The sequence below is a fragment of the Scyliorhinus torazame genome, chromosome 22, assembly GCF_047496885.1.
Source record: "Scyliorhinus torazame isolate Kashiwa2021f chromosome 22, sScyTor2.1, whole genome shotgun sequence".
Lineage (NCBI taxonomy): Eukaryota > Metazoa > Chordata > Chondrichthyes > Carcharhiniformes > Scyliorhinidae > Scyliorhinus > Scyliorhinus torazame.
Genome location: NC_092728.1, coordinates 31,364,879 through 31,383,408, shown reverse-complemented (window position 1 = coordinate 31,383,408; position 18,530 = coordinate 31,364,879). Strand labels below are relative to the sequence as shown.

The window sequence follows — 18,530 nt, the reverse complement described above, 5'->3', positions numbered from 1 at the left end:
AGGTCCTGGTAGAAGCGTATCACGCTGTTCTCCCTCCTGCTGCTCCTTTCATTTTTTGCCCACCGCAAGACAAGTTCCTTGTCCGAGAAGCGATGAAATCTCACCACCATGGCTCTCGGGGGTTCATTCGCCTTGGGCTTCCTTGCGAGGGCTCTGTGCTCCAGCTCCAGGGGTCGAGGGAATACCCCCGTCCCTATCAGCGTCTCCAGCATCTTGGACAAAAATGCTCCCACATCCGACCCCTCCACACCTTCGGGGAGGCCCACAATTCTCAAGTTCTGTCTCCTGGACCTGTTTGCTAGGTCCTCCAGCCTCTCCTGCCACTTCTTGTGGATCTCATCCTCACTTTAAGGGCCAATACGACCAACTCATCCTCATGGTCAGGTAGCTTTTTCTCCATCTCCTTAATCGCTTTCTCTTGTGTCACCTGAGTTGCGATCATTTGGTCTATTGATGCTTTTATCGGGGCCAGCATGTCCTTTATAAGATCAGCAAAGCAGCCCCTAAGGAACTCCTGTTGCTCCTGTGACCACTGCGCCCATGCACCCTGGTGTACACCGACCTCGGCACCTGCTCGATACGCTTATGTCTGTTGGGACTTAAACGCTTCACCCGGCCAGTCCTGGTCCAGTGATCCATACAACAGAGAGCAAAACCTTTTGGCAGTGTTCGCTTCACCAACGTGCCCCAAAAAGTCCGTGAAAACACGTGATAAAAGGTCCGAGAGTCGGCTCCAGGCGGGAGCTGCCGAATGCGCGACCTACTCCTCCAGGGCCGCCACCAGAAGTCATGCTGAAAGAAAGTTATGTGATAGGTCAGCCTCCCAGCGTTCAGTAAACATATTGGGTCCACATTTTGCCATCATTTGATTAGTGCGGTAACGAAACAACAAAGTAATTGCAAACGATTGTAAACGTTAAACTTTCCTGCAAGTTCCAGATGCGAATACAATCTCACTAATCAAGCATTAACAAATCACGAATAACCAGGTCTTTCAAAACCCAATCACATTCTTGCTCGTAAACAATGAGCGGCCACTAAATCACACACAAATCAACTAAACCTATTATCTTTTCGATCCATCTATTTCTGGGGACAGTATTTTGATAATTGAATTGCTTTGTGACTCCCGGCCTGTGCGCTGTGGAGCTTGTTGGGCTTGACTTACTTTCTGTGTCAATTGACACTCAAGTACCTTCAAATATTTCCTTTTAGATCCCGATTTGCTACCCTTGCCATTTGCGGAGACAATAAATGAGAGCATTCCAAAATAATTTTTAAAACTTTATTGTCTTAAATAAACGTTATAATACCAATGTGAATTAAAGTTAAACCATTATAATTTGTAAATTAATGAATCTTATTCTTCCTCTTCGCCCTTTCTGTCCAGTGAGGAAGAATCGACGCCCACTTCTTCATAATCCTTCTCAAGTGAAGCCATGTCCTCTCGTGCATCCTGGAACTCCCCTTCCTCCAGCCCCTCCCCCACATACCAGTGGACAAAGGCCCGCTTGGCGTACATCTTATCAAATTTGAGGTTCAGGCGGGTCCAAGCCAAGGAAATTGCGGTGGTGTTACTCAGCATACACAGGGCCCGTTGCACCTTTGCCAGATCACCCCCTGGCACCACCGTCGGGGGTTGGTAGTTGATGCCAACCTATTGGAGAGAAGAAAACATGTTCGAATTCAATTGCTTACCATGCAGTTCAACATCAGGTTGCACAACCTCCCATCACTTTTCTGAATGTTTCATTTAGTGTTAATGCTTTTTCACTATTTAAACAGCGAGGTCTGGCCATTCCCTGGGTGATTCCCCTACATCAAGGCTCCAGTATAAATGGAGTATTGATATGCAAATTAGTTTACATTCAAAAGCAAATGAACTATTTTATAAGTGTAATTGCAGAAAGGTCTTGAGTGTCAGCAAGCTTTTTCCCTGCTCAAGGAAGGACTCCTGCTCGAGCATTTTGGTTTGAATTCAACGGTCAGGGAATTGGAAATCCAGCCCCACTTTGAGAGTTTCAATTGTTGCAGGAATGGGACAGTCTGTTCCGGTTTTCTGCCTCTGTAGAAAGACACCTTTGAAACGAAATGAAGTGAACACTGTTGATATGATTTATCGGAGTTTCACATTCTATGATTCCCTGTACCGCGTGGATTGGTCACAAACACTTACCTTGAACCCAGTGGGACACCAATCAACAAACGCGATCGAGCGCTTAGTCTTGATGGTGGCAATGGCGGCGTTGACATCCTTCGGCACCACGTCTCCTCGGTACAGCATGCAACACGCCATGTACTTGCCCTGGCGGGGGTCACACTTCACCATCTGGTTGGCTGGTTCAAAACATGAATTGGTGAGCTCCGACACCGAGAGTTGCTCGTGGTAAGCTTTCTCGGCCGAAATGAGAGGGGCGAAGGTTGCTAGAGGGAAGTGAATGCGGGGATAGGGAACCAGGTTGGTCTGAAACTCAGTCAGGTCCACATTGAGGGCACCGTCGAACCGGAGTGAGGCCGTGATGGACGATACTACCTGTCCAATGAGACGGTTGAGGTTGGTGTAAGTTGGTCTCTCAATGTCAAGGTTCCGCCGACAGACATCATAAATGGCCTCATTGTCCACCATGAAGGCACAGTCAGAGTGCTCCAGGGTGCAGTGGGTCACCAGCACAGAGTTGTACGGCTCAACCACCGCGGTGGAAATCTGGGGAGCAGGGTAAACGGAAAACTCCAGCTTGGCTTTCTTCCCGTAGTCGACGGAGAGTCTCTCCATCAGGAGGGAAGTAAAACCCGAGCCCGTGCCACCTCCAAAACTGTGGAAGATGAGGAAACCCTGTAACCCTGTGCAGAGATCAGCCTGTGGGTAAAAACACAGAAAACATATTAAAGAGGAAACAGAGAATGGAATCTCTCCTGAAAAGGACAGAGGAATCTAACATGACGTAATGTCCCCAGAGTCCCTCCCGTGATGGCGCACTGGGAGCTGCTGAGATTGAGCTGTAGGAGCTTGGGGGAATGATTAATGGACATTGCGGAGGCGACAGAGTTGTGCCATGGTGAAACAGCTGGGAGAGAATCGATGGAAGAGACGTTGTGGTAATATTGGTAGTTACAAATTCATCAGAAGTAATCTCACTATTGTCATGATTGGAGGAAATGTTGTCTAGATTGTATTGCATATGTATATATATATATTGCAGTAATGCTATTAAATGCTCGCGTTTGTTAATATGTCTGTTGTCGTAATATTAAAAAGAACCCGAGTTGAATATCCAGAAATAAATTTTGACTGCCAAACGTGCGATTAAGAACGAGTGAAAGTGAAGGAATCATTAATTGCAACCATGTTTTTAAAGAGACACCTCTTGGAACTTTGTTCTCATTGCAGGAGATTCCCTGACGAGTAGAAAACGTGACACATTGTGTTTAGCACATTTAAGCCGGTTATGGATCTCTGAGTATGATAAGAATGGAAGGAACCACGCCCCCCTGCTGTTTCGCAGTTTGGGACAGGTTTAGCAATCTGCGAGGAGTTTTGCAGCATTGCTTAAAGGAGATATAACGTGCGGTATGATCTGAAATCCAACGGGCTAACTTTGAACTCATTGTCAACAAGTTATAAAGCAATTGGCCATTTTCTAACAGTTGGCTTTACTGGGCTTTCTACGTTCTCGTGTATAATTAAAGGAGGATTTTGATGGAGAGATATGTTGAGTGAACGATTTAGGTAAAGGGAGGTGGAGACAGAGAGATATCTACAGGAACCTGTGGAGAGCTGATGGTTTCACATGTTATCTACCTGCTCAGCACCGTCACTTCGGGTCTTTGTCTGAGAAGCGTGGTGAGAATTCCATTGAATTGTTAAAGTTAAGCTTCTTCTCCTGAAGGATCATTACTGTTAATTACACTAAATTGTCACTTTACTTTCAATCTTTCATACTTGTTTCCTTTATAATGGTAGATATACTTTCTGAATTCATCATTCAAAATCACGGTAGCATTGTGGATAGCACAATTGCTTCACGGTTCCAGGGTCCCAGGTTCGATTGCGGCTTGGGTCACTGTCTGTGCGGAGTCTGCACGTCCTCCCCGTGTCTGCGTGGGTTTCCTCCGGGTGCTCTGGTTTCCTCCCACAGTCCAAAGATGTGCGGGTTAGGTGAATTGGCCAATGATAAATTGCCCATAATGTCCAAATTTCCCTTGGTGCTGGGTGGAAGTGTTGAGTTTGGGTAGGGTGCTCTTTCCAAGAGCCGGTGCAGACTCAAAGGGCCGAATGGCCTCCTTCTGCACTGTAAATTCAATGTTAATCTATGATTAATCTAGGACAAAGGTTCGGCACAACATCGTGGGCTGAAGGGCCTGTTCTGTGCTGTGTTTTTCTATGTTCTATGTTCTAAAATGTTCTTCGTCATTTGGTTACTTAAATTAACCTGCTGGTAGTTATGATTGGTGTTATTGCAAACAAGTGAACTTTATGAATATTCATTCAAATCAGTCAATGTTTCACAGTGGGATGAGGGGGAGGGTCACCCAGGGCCAGAAATTCAGAATGCGCTGAAATGCGCTTTGATCTTTTAACCTAATTTTAAAATAGGATGGATACATACACTGTTTTTCCACAAATTGCATTCATAGGTTTGAAGGAATATGGGCTTGAGGTATATTCGTGGGTCCGACAGGTATATTGATGCTTGGAAATTAACTGACTGGGTAAAAGTAAGGAGGGTTCCAGAAAAAACAGGAATCAGAGCATCGGCAATTCATCGAACTGTTGCCCCCATGGTTTTGGCCCCTTTGCGGGACTGTGATTGGCCTGAAACAACCCGTATAATTTTGCTGGGCAGCATAGGAGGAAAACTTCGCGCTCAAAACTGATCACGCTGATGGTGGTGGAATCACTGGCACCGTCTTTCTCAGGGAATGTGAGCAGGAACACGAGGCAGGAATGCAGAACATCAAAGTGAGTCAACCTACCACCTTTCGGACACGATCCAGGACCAGATCCACAATCTCCTTGCCCACCGAGCAATGGCCCCGGGCGTAGTTATTCGCCGCATCCTCCTTACCGGTGATGAGCTGCTCGGGGTGAAAGAGCTGTCGGTAGGTTCCGGTTCGGACCTCATCTGGGGACAGGGAACGGACACTTGAGACCAGGAACACAGAGGCTGAAGGAAATATTGCAATGCGTTTAGTGAAACTCTGGCTGACCAACCCATCATCAATTTCTTCAGGGGCAGCACGGTAGCATTGTGGATAGCACAATTGCTTCACAGCTCCAGGGTCCCAGGTTCGATTCCCAAGATGTGCAGGTTAGGTGGATTGGCCATGATAAATTGCCCTTAGTGTCCAAAATTGCCCTTAGTGTTGGGTGGGGTTACTGGGTTATGGGGATTGGGTGGAGGTCTTGACCTTGGGTAGGGTGCTCTTTCCAAGAGCCTGTGCAGACTCGATGGGCCGAATGGCCTCCTTCTGCACTGTACATTCTATGTAAATTCTATGTAAATTTCTCCTCTTACCAATCACAGTGGGCTCCAGATCTACGAACACGGCCCGGGGAATGTGTTTCCCCGCCCCTGTCTCACTGAAGAAGGTATTGAAGGAATCGTCACCACCTCCGATGGTCTTGTCACTGGGCATCTGCCCATCGGGTTGGATGCCATGCTCCAGACAATACAGCTCCCAGCAAGCGTTACCGATCTGCACACCCGCCTGACCAATGTGGAGTGAAAGACACTCACGCTAATGAGAGGAAAAAAGGTGGTTACTTCCACATGATTGAGACAAACACTTTACAGATTCAATATGATGGATGGAGAACAGGCTGAGGGGCAGCAAACATTCAGTTCCTGTACATCCCCGATTCCGCCAACACCCAATCGACACTCCATTGTATCCCTGTCCTCTGCCATGCAGATTCCTGCAAATCTGTATCACTGTCAGCCCACTCTGCGACTTCCCCGTGTCTCTGCAGCACCGCAAGAATATACACAACCATCCCTGTTACAATGACCGCGACTCATGTACACCCTGAGCAACTCCCGTTTAACTGTGGACCTCAGTCCTAGTGAGATTCCCGCTCCGTGTGAACCTTCCGTTCCCAGTAAATTCATGTTCTCCCTGATATCTTCTTGTTCCCTTTGCAATGCCGCCCATCCGTCGATTTTGCGGATCTCTCTCCTTCCTTAGGAATTGCGGCTGTCCCTGTGTTTCTAGACCATTCTGACTCCATATTGGATCCTGCAATGTTTCACAGATCCTCTACTCTCCCTATAGATCCTCTCTCCGAGTGAACATGTGATACTGCGGTACACATCCCATTCGCTCTTGACTCAATCTGACCTACCATGATTTCCTGTTATGTTCACAGCTCCTCTCAATGTGTTGCGAGTCTTCCCGCTCGCGCTATTTATACCGAATTCTATGAAGCAAACACGAGTTCCGATTGGTCATCGAGAACAATGCGACGCGGTTGCTCGGGGAAACGTTAACATAAAATGGAACGCCGGTTCACGCCGCTGATTGGTTGGAATCAATACAAGAAGAAACCATGTCGTAGTCACAGTCGATCATGAGAGGAGCTTTGCACAAAAGCGAGATAGGTCTCTTCTGTCAATCGCCAAAACGTCGCTTTGAGTCCAGATAATTATACCCCATCCACCAGAGCCTCGACAATTAGTCCCGATCAGTTAAAACCAGTTCCCTCGAAGAGGCGTCGCCTGTCAGACCCGATATATCAGACCAGACCAGATCAATCGGATTATTATCTATTTGACTCGCTGACATGTGAATTCCATTATTAAAATCAATAAATCAATATCTATCGAAGTGTATTCATCAGACACCATCCGGTAGACCAGTAAATATTAGAGCCCATCCAACAGACGCAATCCATTAATCCAGACATTCTCAGACCCCATCAATCAGGCAGCATCCATTTTAGCAGAATCCACAAGACACCACCTTTCAGGTGTCATCAAATATATCAGAATCCATCAGAGCCATATCATGGAATCATATAATTTACAGTGGAGAGGTGACCGTTCGATCAATCGAGTATGCACCGGCCCTTGGCAAGAGTACCCTACTTAATCAAACACTTCCACCCTATCCACGAAACCCAGTATCCCCACCTAAAATTTTTGGACACTAAGGGCAATTTAGCATTGCCCATCAACCTAAGCTGTACATCTTTGGACTGTGGGAGGAAGCCAGAGCACCCGGACGAAATTCATGCAGAGAACGTGCAGACTCCTCACAGACAGTGACCCACTACGGGAATCGAATCTGGGACCTGGAGCGATGAATCAACAGTGCTAATAAGCACTGTGCTACCGTGCCCCCCATATGTGAGGTACCATCCATTGAATCACAATCTATTAGACCCATCGAAGAGACAACATCCATTAAATCAGAACTTATCCGCCTCCATCAAAAATACACCATCCATTCAATCAGAATATATCTGACACCTTCCATCAGGCAAAATCCTTTGACTCAGAATATATCAGAGCCTGTCCTTCAGACACAATCAATTACATCAGAATAAAATCAGAGAATCATAGACATCTATCGCACAAAAAAGACCTTTCGGCCCACCTATGCATTCTGGTCCCATTTTCCCGCACTTGGCCAATAGTCACAGAGTCATGGATGTGACAGCATGAAAAAAGTCCGTCGGCCCAAGTTGTTCGCCGCTCAGTTTTAACCAGTAAACAAATCCAATTGTACCTATTTGGCCCATGTCCCTCTCCACCCATGTTACCCATATAACTGTCTAAATGTGTTTTCAAAGACAGAATTGCACCGCATCTGCTACTGCCTCTGGCAGCTCATTCCCAACACTCACCACTCTCAGTGTGAACGAGTTGCCCTTTCTGGAGCCTTTTGTATCTCCGCCCCCTCTCACCCTAAATCTGTGCCCTCTATTTTTAGATTCCCCTACCTTTGAGAAAATATATTGACTATGTACCTTATCTATGACCCTCATTATGTCATAGACCTCTATAAGATCACGCTAAGCCTCCTGTGCTCCCGGAAAAAATGTCCCAGTCTATCCAGCTTCTCCTTATAACTCAAGCCATCAAGTCCCGGTAGCATCACAGCAAATCTGTTCTGCACGCTTTCTAGTTAAATAATTTCCGTCCTGTAATATGGTGACCTCAACTGTACACTGTTTTCCAAGTGTGGCCTTACTAATGTCTTGTAGACTTCCGGTGGCGGCGATGTGCTGAGCGGACGCACATCAGGTGGCTCTCCTCCTAATCGGACCCAACATAGTCAATTTATTGGAAATTTCGGCCTACAAAACCCACCAAAACCCACCCGAATACAAAGGACACTGGAGAAGAACATTCCTGGCAACAATAGACCGGGGGACGGCGAGATATCAGGAGTATCAGTGAAGGAAAGGGTCAGAGCAGCGAGCGAGCAGACAGGTGACCACACAAGGCGACTCAAGATCCAATCCTTTCCTCCCTATCTTTTTGCGATTTGAAAGTGACTATTTCCCCTCTAAATACGGCCTTTAGCGCTTCCCAAAACGTAGAGGGTGAGACCTCTCCGTTTTGGTTGTTTTCCGTATACTGGATTGGATTGGATTTGTTAATTGTCACGTGGAGTTGTGGACAGTGCGGAAGGATATTACAAGTTACAGAGGGACATAGATAAGCTGCAGCGCTGGGCTGAGAGGTGGCAAATGGAGTTTAATGCAGAAAGGTGCGAGGTGATTCAGTTTGGAAGGAATAACAGGAAGACAGAGTACTGGGCTAATGGTAAGATTCTTGGCAATGTGGATGAGCAGAGAGATCTCGGTGTCCATGTACATAGATCCCTGAAAGTTGACACTCAGGTTGAGAGGGTTGTTAAGAAGGCGTACGGTGTGTTAGCTTTTATTGGTAGAGGGATTGAGTTTCGGAGCCTTGAGGTCATGTTGCAGCTGTACAAAACTCTGGTGCGGCCGCATTTGGAGTATTGCGTGCAATTCTGGACGCCGCATTATAGGAAGGATGTGGAAGCATTGGAAAGGGTGCAGAGGAGATTTACCACAATGTTGCCTGGTATGGAGGGATGATCTTATGAGGAAAGGCTGAGGGACTTGAGGCTGTTTTCGTTAGAGAGAAGAAGGTTGAGAGGTGACTTAATTGAGGCATACAAGATGATCAGAGGATTGGATAGGGTGGAAAGTGAGAGCCTTTTTCCTCGGATGGTGATGTCTAGCACGAGGGGACATAGCTTTAAATTGAGGGGAGATAGATTTAAGGCAGATGTCAGAGGTAGATTCTTTACTCAGAGAGTAGTAAGGGCGTGGAATGCCCTGCCTGCAAGAGTAGTGGACTCGCCAACACTAAGGGCATGCAAATAGTCATTGGATAGACATATGGACGATAACGGAATAGTGTAGATGGGCTTTAGAGTGGTTTCACAGGTCGGCGCAACATCGAGGGCCGAAGGTCCTGTACTGCGCTGTAATGTTCTATGTTCTATGTACCACTCTAAAAGTATTTTTCTGCGAGCAGCTCAACAGATCAATAAGTACATGGGAAGAAAAGGTAATTAAAGAAAATACATAATAGGGCAACACAAGGTATACAATGTAACTACATAAGCACCTGCATCGGATGAAACATACAGGGTGTAGTGTTAATGAGGTCAGTCCGTAAGAGGGCAATTTAGGAGTATGATAACAGCGCAGAAGAAGCTGTTTTTGAGTCTGTTCGTGCGTGTTCTCAGACTTCTGTATCTCCTCCCCAATGGAAGAAGTTGGAAGAGTGAGTAAGCCGGGTGGGAGGGGTCTTTGATTATGCTGCCCGCTTTCCCCAGGCAGTGGGAGGTGTAGATGGAGTAAATGGATGAGAGGCAGGTTCGTGTGATGGACTGGTCGATGTTCTGAAGTTTCTCTCTGAAGTTTCTTGCGGTCCTGGGCCGAGCAGTTACCATGCCATGCTGTGATGCAGCCAGATAGGATGCTTTCTACAGTGCATCTGTAAAAGTTGGTAAGGGTGAATGTGGACATGCCGAATTGCCTTAGTTTCCTGTTGAGCTTTCTTGGTGGTAGCGTCGACGTGGGTGGACCAGGACAGTTTTTTGGAGATGTGCACCCCTAGGAATTTTCTAACCATCTCCACCTCGGCCCCGTTGATGCTGACAGGAGTGTGTACAGTACTTTGCTTCCTGAAGTCAATGACCAGTCTCTTTAGTTTTGCTGGCATTGAGTGAGAGATTGTTGTTGCTGCACCACTCCACTATGTTCTCTATCTCTCTCCTGTCTTCTGACTCGTCGTTATTCCAGATCCAGCCCACTATGTTCGTATCGTCAGCAAACTTGTAGATGGACTTGGAATCAAATTTTGCCACCCAGTCGTCTGTGTACAGGGAGTAGAGTAGGGGGCTAAGTATGCAGACTTGCGGGGCCCCGGTATTGAGGACTATTGTGACGGAGGTGTTGTTGTTCATATTTATAGATTGTGGTCTGTTGGTCAGAAAATCGAGGATCCAGTTGCAGAGTGGGGAGCCAAGTCCTAGGTTTTGGACCTTTGATATGAGCTTGGCTGGGATTATGCTGTTGAAGGCGGAGCTGTAGTCAATAAATAGGAGTCTGATGTAGGAGTCCTTGGTGTCAAGATGCTCTAGGGATGAGTGTAGCACCAGGGAAATGGCGCCTGCTGTGGATGGGTTGCAACGGTTTGCGAATTGCAGTGGATCAAGGCGTTCTGGGAGTATGGAGTTGATGCGCTTCATGGTCAACCTTTCAAAGCACTTCATTATGACTGAAGTCAGGGCCACCGGGTGGTAGTCAATGAGGCATGTTGCCTGGTTCTTCTTTGGCACCGGTATGATGGTAGTCTTCTTGAAGCAGGTGGGGACCTCGGAGTGGAGAAGGGACAGGTTAAAGATGTCCGCGAACACCTCTGCCAGCTGGTCCACGCAGGCTCTGAGTGCACGACCAGGGATCCCATCCGGGCCCGTCGCCTTCCGAGGGTTCACTTTCAGGAAGGCGGATCTGACTTCGGAAATTGTGATGGTGGGTATGGGTGAGTTACCGGCTGCTGGGGCACTCGACAGCGGACTGTTGGGTACCTGATAAAACCGAGCATAGCATGCATTGAGCATGCGCTGCTACCGGAGATAGTGCTCGGCTTTGCTTTGTAGCCCGTTATGTTATCTAGTGCTTGCCACAACCGCCGATAGTTTGTATGTGACTCGAGCTTGATTTGATATTCTCTCTTGGCATCTCGGATGGCTTTGCGGAAGTCGTACCTGGATTTCTTGTATAGGTCAGGGTCGTCTGACTTGAACACCATGGATCTTTCCTTCAGTAGGGAGTCAATCTCGTGATTGAGCCATGGTTTCCGGTTGGGGAACGTACCTATTACTTTCTTTGGCATGCAGTCGTCCACACATTTGCTGATGAAGTCTGTGACGGTGGTGGCATTCTCATTTAAGATGGTTGCTGAGTTCTTAAATATGGACCAGTCCACTGTCTCTAAGCAGTCATGTAAGAGCTCTTCTGTTTCGTCGGACCAGCACTGCATGACCTTCTTAGCTGGATTCTCCCGCTTGTATGCCAGGAGAAGGAGCACCGTCTTATGGTCTGATTTCCCAAAGTGCAGTCGGGGGATGGAATGGTAGGCGTCCTTGACTGTTGAGTAGCAGTGGTCAAGAGTGTTGTCGCCCCTAGTGGGACAGGAGATGTGCTGGTGGAAGTTTGGCAGTACACTCTTGAGCTTGGCCTTGTTGAAGTCTCCGGTCACGATGAACAAGGCTTCCGGGTGTTCTGTTTCGTAATTGCTTACAACTGTGTACAGTTCGTCCAGCACCTTCCTTACTTCTGCCTGGGGTGGGATATAGACCGCTGTGATAATGGCTGAAGTGAACTCAGGTGGAAGATAGTAAGGGCGGCACTTCACGGTCAGGTATTCCAGTACCGGGGAGCAGTAGGTCGCCAGGTTCACCACATCCAAGCACCAGGAGGTGTTGATGAGGAGGCAAACCCCTTCACCCTTTACTTTGCCTGATGATGCTGTGCGGTCCACCCATTGAATTGAGAAGCCTTCAGGTTGTATGGCATAGTGGGTGAGGCAGTAAAACAGAGCACACTGCAGTCTCTTACTTCCCTCTGAGAGGTAAGTCTGGCGTTAAGTTCATGCAGCTTGTTTTCGATCGCTTCGACGTTTGCCAGGAGAATGCTGGGGAGAGGGGTCTTGAAACCACGTTGCTTCAGTCTAAACTGCAGACCACCGTGTTTCCCTCGCTTCCTCCATCGGCGGCTGCGGCTGGATGATCCTGGTATACGATGGGAGAATTTTGACCTTGTGGAACGTACGTGGTTGCGTCTGGCGGGGTCCAGGGCGCTGCCGGGGACCAGGGTGCTGGTTTCGTTTCGGGGTCGCATCTGGCAGGGTCCCGGGCGCTGGTTGAGGTAGGGGGTTTGCTAGGGGCGCATATTTGTGATCCGGATGTGGCCCGGCGTTCTGCGGGCATCTGAATACCTTGCAGCACGTTCGGGTCGTCGTGCGGGGTCTCCGCCATTTCGGGGGTCCTGCGTCGTGGGCAGAGGCTTCCTGAGGCAGGTTGGGCTGAGTCCCGTGGTCTGTTCCGTCCCTGGGCGCTCCTGGGGTCCGGTCTTGCAGTAGGTCCGGTCGGGCCTCCACGTGGATTTTTCTTTCTCCGGGTGTAAGGTCGGGTTTTTGGGCTGGCCTCTCTGGGTCGGATCGCCGGTCGGGTCGCTCGGGGTCGAGTTGGGCAGGGTCTCGTCATCGGTGGTCAGGTCGGGAGCTCCGTGGACTGGGCCTCGCGATCCGGGTCTGGCGTTGGTTGTTTGACCGGTTTGGGAGCTCCGAGGTCCGTGTCGGCTCCAAATCGAGGTTGGGGCTTCACTTCCGGTTTGGACCCGATCCACTTCCAGGTCGTGGAGGTCAGGTCGGGTGAGGTCAAAAGGACTCCACTGGCCTCGGAGGAAGTTCAAGCCTGCAAGAAATGATAAAAGAGAGAGGTTAGTAATAATGTTAGTCTAAGAATTAAATTTTAAAATATTAGAAAAAGTACAAGTTAAGTAAAAAGTGGATCTGTAGGGGGGAGCTCGCAGAGAGTCGCCTCGCTCCGGCACCATCTTATGGCCTGTGATACCTTTTTTGTTGACAGCCTTGTCGGCTTGTACGGCAGTGTCCAACCTCAGTGTAGGGCGTTGGGCCCTGCCCGTCGCCAACCTCATGTCCATATAATGTGGAGCATGGTCGGAAACCCCAATTGCGGAATATTCCGCTTTGATGAGCCCTGGAAGAACTGTTTTTCCCACTAAAAAGAAGTTAATTCTGGTACATACGTTGTGTTCTGGGGAGAAGGATAACTCCTTTTCTCCTGGGTGGGTGAACCTCCAGGGGTCCACTGCCCCCTTCGGCTCCATAAGAAGACCAGGTTCCTTTGCCATGATTGTGTTCTTTCCTGTTTTGGGTTTGATCTGTCAGTCATTGGGTCCTGCACCACCCCCCCCCCCCCCCACCCACCACCCCCCCCCCCCCCACCACCCCCACCCACCACCCCCGAATGATAAGTCGGTGCGTCACTATGTCAGGTTCTTCTGCCATGATCTTTTTAATGAATTTTGTGTCATCCCTGTTGGGAGCGTACACATTAACTAGAGGTACAGCTGCCCCACCCAGGGCTGCTGTTGTACCATCCCCCTGGGTCCGTAACCGTCTTTGTCATCCTAAACATCGTCATCTCACTGATCAGTATTGCCACCCCCTGGCTCTCGTCATGTATCAGGAATGTAGGTCTGTCCCACCCTTCCCTTCCTTATCCACAGTTGGTCCTGCTCTCTAAGGTGCGTTTCTTGGAGGAAGACTATGTCGGTTTTCATGTTAGGTGGGTGAGGACTCTGGATCTTTTCACTGGGCCGTTGAGTCCTCTTACTTTCCAGGTGACTATCCTTGTGGGGGGCTTCTGTCCCCCCGTTCCTGTGGGATTAACCATACTTACCTGTTGGATGCGCACCTGCACTCCAGGGTTTCCCTTTGTTAGGGGTACAGCTAAGATGGCTGCTGTCACTGCTCTCCCCATGCAGTAGGTCTCTGCGCTCCAGGGCTTGCCTTTGTCCAGGGGGCACCCAACATGTACGCCCACGTTGTGTCCGCCATGTGGGTCTGCCCCTGCACTCCTGGGTTTCCCTTGGGCCAGAGGCACTCAGCATGGCTGCCCACTGTACGGCTGACACCTGTGTAGGCCTCTGCACACCGGGGTCTCCCTTCGCCCTGAGACCATACTGGGTGGTTGCTTGCAGTGCTTTCATGTTCTAAGCCTCTGGTTGTCGCCCTTTGTAGCCTATTGCTCTCGTTCTACCCTGTTTTTCCCTCCCTCCCTGTGCACCCCCGATCCCCCCCCTTCCCCCCCCCCCTTATCTCCCCCTCCCATTTACCCATCTATTGTCCTTCTTTCCCCCAGTCCTATCCCTGTTTGCTCCCCCCACCCCTGTTGTGTGGTCCCCCCGCCCCCCCCCTCCCCCGGCCTGGAGCCGTCCTCCTTGTTGGGGGGGGGGGGGGGGGTTGTGGCCCTGCTCTGTCGCATATACCATCCCCTGAATAACAGACGTGTTCGGCCCATAAAGGAAAAGCTTTATACGGACAACACTTAATACCTGGTGACGAATCCGGGACAACAGATGCACAATAGAGACAGACCGAGAAATTGTCAACAAAACCTTCGAGGCCAACTCCCAAGGGCTGTACACCTCAGAGCCCCCAGCAGGGGAGTCAGGAATGAAACGGTTCCTCGATGGACTGGACATGCCAGTCGTGGGGGAGGACAGGAAATGGGGCTTGGACCCACCACTAGCATTGTGTGAGATCATGGAAAGTATTAGCTCCATGAAGCGGACCGATTGGAAGAGTTCCCGACCAACTTCTATAAATAATTTGCGACAGCACTGGCCTCAAACCTCAGACTCCTGCTGAACGTGATAATGACCCCATCATGGGAGACAACGCCAGAGGTGATTGTCTCCATGGACGCAGAAAAGGCCTTCGACAGAGTCGAGTGGAAGTACCTCATAGAGGTCTCGCTATGCAGATGACCTGCTCCTCTACATTTCAGACCCAGAAAGCAGCATGGAAGGGATCATCACGCTCCTTAAAGAGTTTAGTGCCTTTTCGGGCTATATGCTCAACTTGTGCAAAAGCGAGTCCTCCTCCCGGTACACCCACAAGGGGGAGCGGCAGCACTAGTGGGACTGCCATTCAAACAAGCCAAACATAAATTCCGCTACCTGGGGATCCAAATCGCGCATGACTGGAAGGGGATTCACAAATGGAACCTGACCAAACTGACAGAGGAAGTCAAAAAGGACCTGAGAAGATGGAATGTACTCCCACTCTCCCTCGCGGGGAGACTGCAATCAAAATGACCATACTGTCCAGTTACCTCATCCTACTTAGACCTATCCCGATCTATATCCCCAAGGCCTTTTTCAAATCACTAGACAAACTAATCATTGCGTTCCTAATGGTGGGGTGGGGGAAGAATGCAAGGATCCCAAAGAAGGTCTTACAAAAAACAAAGTCCAAGGGAGGGCTACAATTCTACAACTGGCCAGCGATAGCCAAATAAGTAAGGGGATGGATCAAAGAGCCAGAAGCCGAGTGGGTGCACGTGGAGGAGGCCTCCTGCAAGGGGACCTCTCTCCTGGCCCTCGCCACAGCGGCACTCCCATCCACACGCAAAAAACATCCAGCAGCCCAGTGGTGGTAGCCACCCCCCAGACTGACGGAGAGATTTCAGCTAGCTAGGGGGAACGAACTAAGGTACCTTCAACTTAAACACGTTCTACGGATGGAGTGGGGGGAAGAAGGATGGGAGTGTGCAAAGAACAAAAAGGGGAACCAGAGGGGGGTGGCGGGAAGACGAGGAAGGAGAGCACAGGAAAAGACAACCACGGCAAACACAGTAACAGAAAGTAATGAAATACAGGAGGAAGAAATGACGAACGACCGAAGCAGAGGTGAACGCACAACAACAACGGCAGCAAAGGCCGACAGGGAGAAGCAAGCAACAACACCCCCCTACCTACCGAGATCCATTGTTGTATTGCCGGGATTGTGATCACTCTCTCTGTACTGGAGAAAACAAAATGTATAAAAATGATAGAATGCACAAGATGGGCGTACAGATGTACTGTAATTGTCCCCCCAGTACCTCGATGTATCTATAGGGGCTGGTTCAGCACAGGGCTAAATCGCTGGCTTTTCAAGCAGACCGAGGCAGGCCTGCAGCATGGATCAATTCCCGTACCAGCCTCCTCGAACAGGCGCTGGAATGTGGCGACTCGGGGCTTTTCGCAGTAACTTCATTTGAAGTGTACTTGTGACAATACTCGATTTTCATTTATCATTTCAATTCATTTCATATACCTTCCCAGTCCGCCCCCCTCCCCGCACCCCCCCCCCCACACCTACCTACATGTTTTTTGTTACCTATTAGTCACCTGACCCTGGCGTGCTTGTGCCTGTTTAGTTAGCCACCTTACTATAAGCCATATCCTCCCCCCCCCCCCCCCCCCCCACCCCCCACCTCCACTATCTCAAGTTCCTGAAGTCACTACAAATCCTGTTCCACTTGCAGTTATTGGTAAAGTAAAACACAAAAGATCCATTCTGCTTGGGACAGAGTGATTAACTAATCAGAATATACTTGACTATTCAAAACTTAACGTTTGTAATTCCCAAATAAAATTACTTTATTGGAGTTCCAAAGCCAGAGCTCAGAGTGTGGACAAAGGAAAACCCTGAACCCAGCTCCTTGCCTGCTCCAAAAACCAATTCAAATTGAATCCAATTCAAGAGAGATATACCAGATCCATTAACAAGCAAGGACCAATTCTCTGCTGGTTTGAAAAGGGGTGGAGTAAGAGTTCTCCACCAGACGTCATTTTGCCACCACCCTTCTTTTGTTTAAACGAGAAACATGATCATGAACCTATTTTATTTACCCATCTGTCCTTTACTCTTCGTTCTACAATCTCAGAATTATTCCTTTTGCGTTGTGTCAGGGAAGTTTTAACTCTCGACTCATCCAATACCGGATTGGTCATATGCATTTCAACTGTCCCAACTTCCAATGAACCCTATCAAACTAATACTTTCTTATTCTTACATACGTGAATTTGTATCCTGATTTACATTCTCCGTGCGCCAAAACTACCCTGGAATCGTCAGTAAACATGGATCTTGGTTGATAACGGTTGAAATGAAAGGTTTGTTAATTACATTTCAGTTTGTTATCGGTTTGACTCAAACCACTCAAACTATGATCTCGAAATCACAATATCAGACGACACACAAATATCACCACACTCAAAGGAACCTAGCACTTCAGTGCTTTGACCAAAATTAATTAGGTAAACGTCCTTTTGTTCCTGTTCTAAACTTCCAAATTATAAACTCACGGTTACTTCTCAGAAGATAAATCTTAACAGAGATATATGAACACCCACAAACCAAACACATACATTCTCACAGCTCGCAAATATCACAGTTAACTCTTCCCCTTCTCTCGTGGCGACAGATTGTCAAAGAGACAGCAATTTCACAATCCTTTAATTCAAATACTGAACAAGATCCTCCATTGGCCTTCATCATAAAACTTTATTTATTGTATTCCATTTAAGTCAATTTCCAATGATTGATTTGATAGGCATTAGCTAATCTCAGAGACGTATATTTTTTTGGACGATTTAGAACAGATCAACTGGCCGTTGCAGGGGAATTTGCATACGTCCGTGTGCTCACCCTAACTTGGAGGTGTACCTGAACAAGAGACCCTAGCTGTTCAAGTGAAGATAAGCATCCAGCAGAGGGCAGTAGAGCGGAGCTGCTGATTGGCCGTTGCAGGGGAAATTTGCATACGTCCGTGTGCGCACCCTAACTTGGAGGTGTACCTGAACAAGAGACCCTAACTGTTCAAGTGAAGACAAGCATCCAGAAGAGGGAAGTAGAGCGGAGCTGCTGATTGGCCGTTGCAGGGGACATTTGCATACGTCCGTGTGCTCACCCTAACTTGGAAGTGGTTTGTGGAGGAGCTCTTGTCAAGTGACACTTAAACCCGAAACACTTCTTCAGTGTTTCCCTCCCTACCCCCTACTGTAACAAAAAAAACAACCGCTGTAAGGATCAAGAGGAAGGCTCGAGGGCAGGTAGAAGTGGAAAGTTGAACCGTGACATCACAGCCTGCAGGTAATGGATTGGCTGGTGACTGGTAAGTAGTTTTTATTTATTTTCCCTCAGGTGTTATCGTGCACAGGTTGCTGAGTGAGTGCTTGCTGAGAAGGGGAGTGAATAAGCGGTGAGCTCTTTCTTTCTTTTTTATTATCCAGAGGGGATGACAGGGAAGGTAGTGCAATGTTCTTCCTGCAGAATGTTTGAGGTGAGGGACGACATCATTGTCCCTGCTGATTTCATCTGTGGGAAGTGCACCCATCTCCAGCTCCTCAGAAACCGCGTTAGGGAGCTGGAGTTAGATAAACTTCGGATCATTCGGGAGGC

General features: G+C 48.5%; 1 protein-coding gene and 1 long non-coding RNA gene across 3 annotated transcripts in view; one reads left to right on the top strand and one right to left on the bottom strand.

The window, feature by feature from the left end:
* Positions 1-1,271: 1,271 nt before the first annotated feature.
* Positions 1,272-11,923, bottom strand: LOC140398991 (tubulin alpha chain-like). Of its 2 annotated transcripts, none has more exons than XM_072488022.1 (5): positions 9,609-11,923; positions 5,517-5,739; positions 4,975-5,123; positions 2,177-2,857; positions 1,272-1,657 (listed from the first exon to the last, which is right to left on the bottom strand). In XM_072488022.1, exons 1-5 carry the CDS (start codon positions 9,624-9,626, stop codon positions 1,361-1,363), a joined length of 1,368 nt encoding a protein of 455 aa, XP_072344123.1. In that variant the 5' UTR covers positions 9,627-11,923; the 3' UTR covers positions 1,272-1,360. The 2 variants fall into 2 exon arrangements, with proteins under 2 accessions (XP_072344123.1, XP_072344124.1); XM_072488023.1 differs by lacking the exon at positions 9,609-11,923 and adding an exon at positions 6,344-6,366.
* A 1,012-nt stretch (positions 11,924-12,935) lies between these two features.
* The window catches only part of LOC140398990 (uncharacterized), a 19,850-nt gene continuing 14,255 nt past the window's right edge, over positions 12,936-18,530 (top strand). Inside the window, exon 1 of the long non-coding RNA XR_011937607.1 lies at positions 12,936-12,991. This is a non-coding gene — a long non-coding RNA (uncharacterized lncRNA). The remainder of the gene's footprint in view (positions 12,992-18,530) is intronic.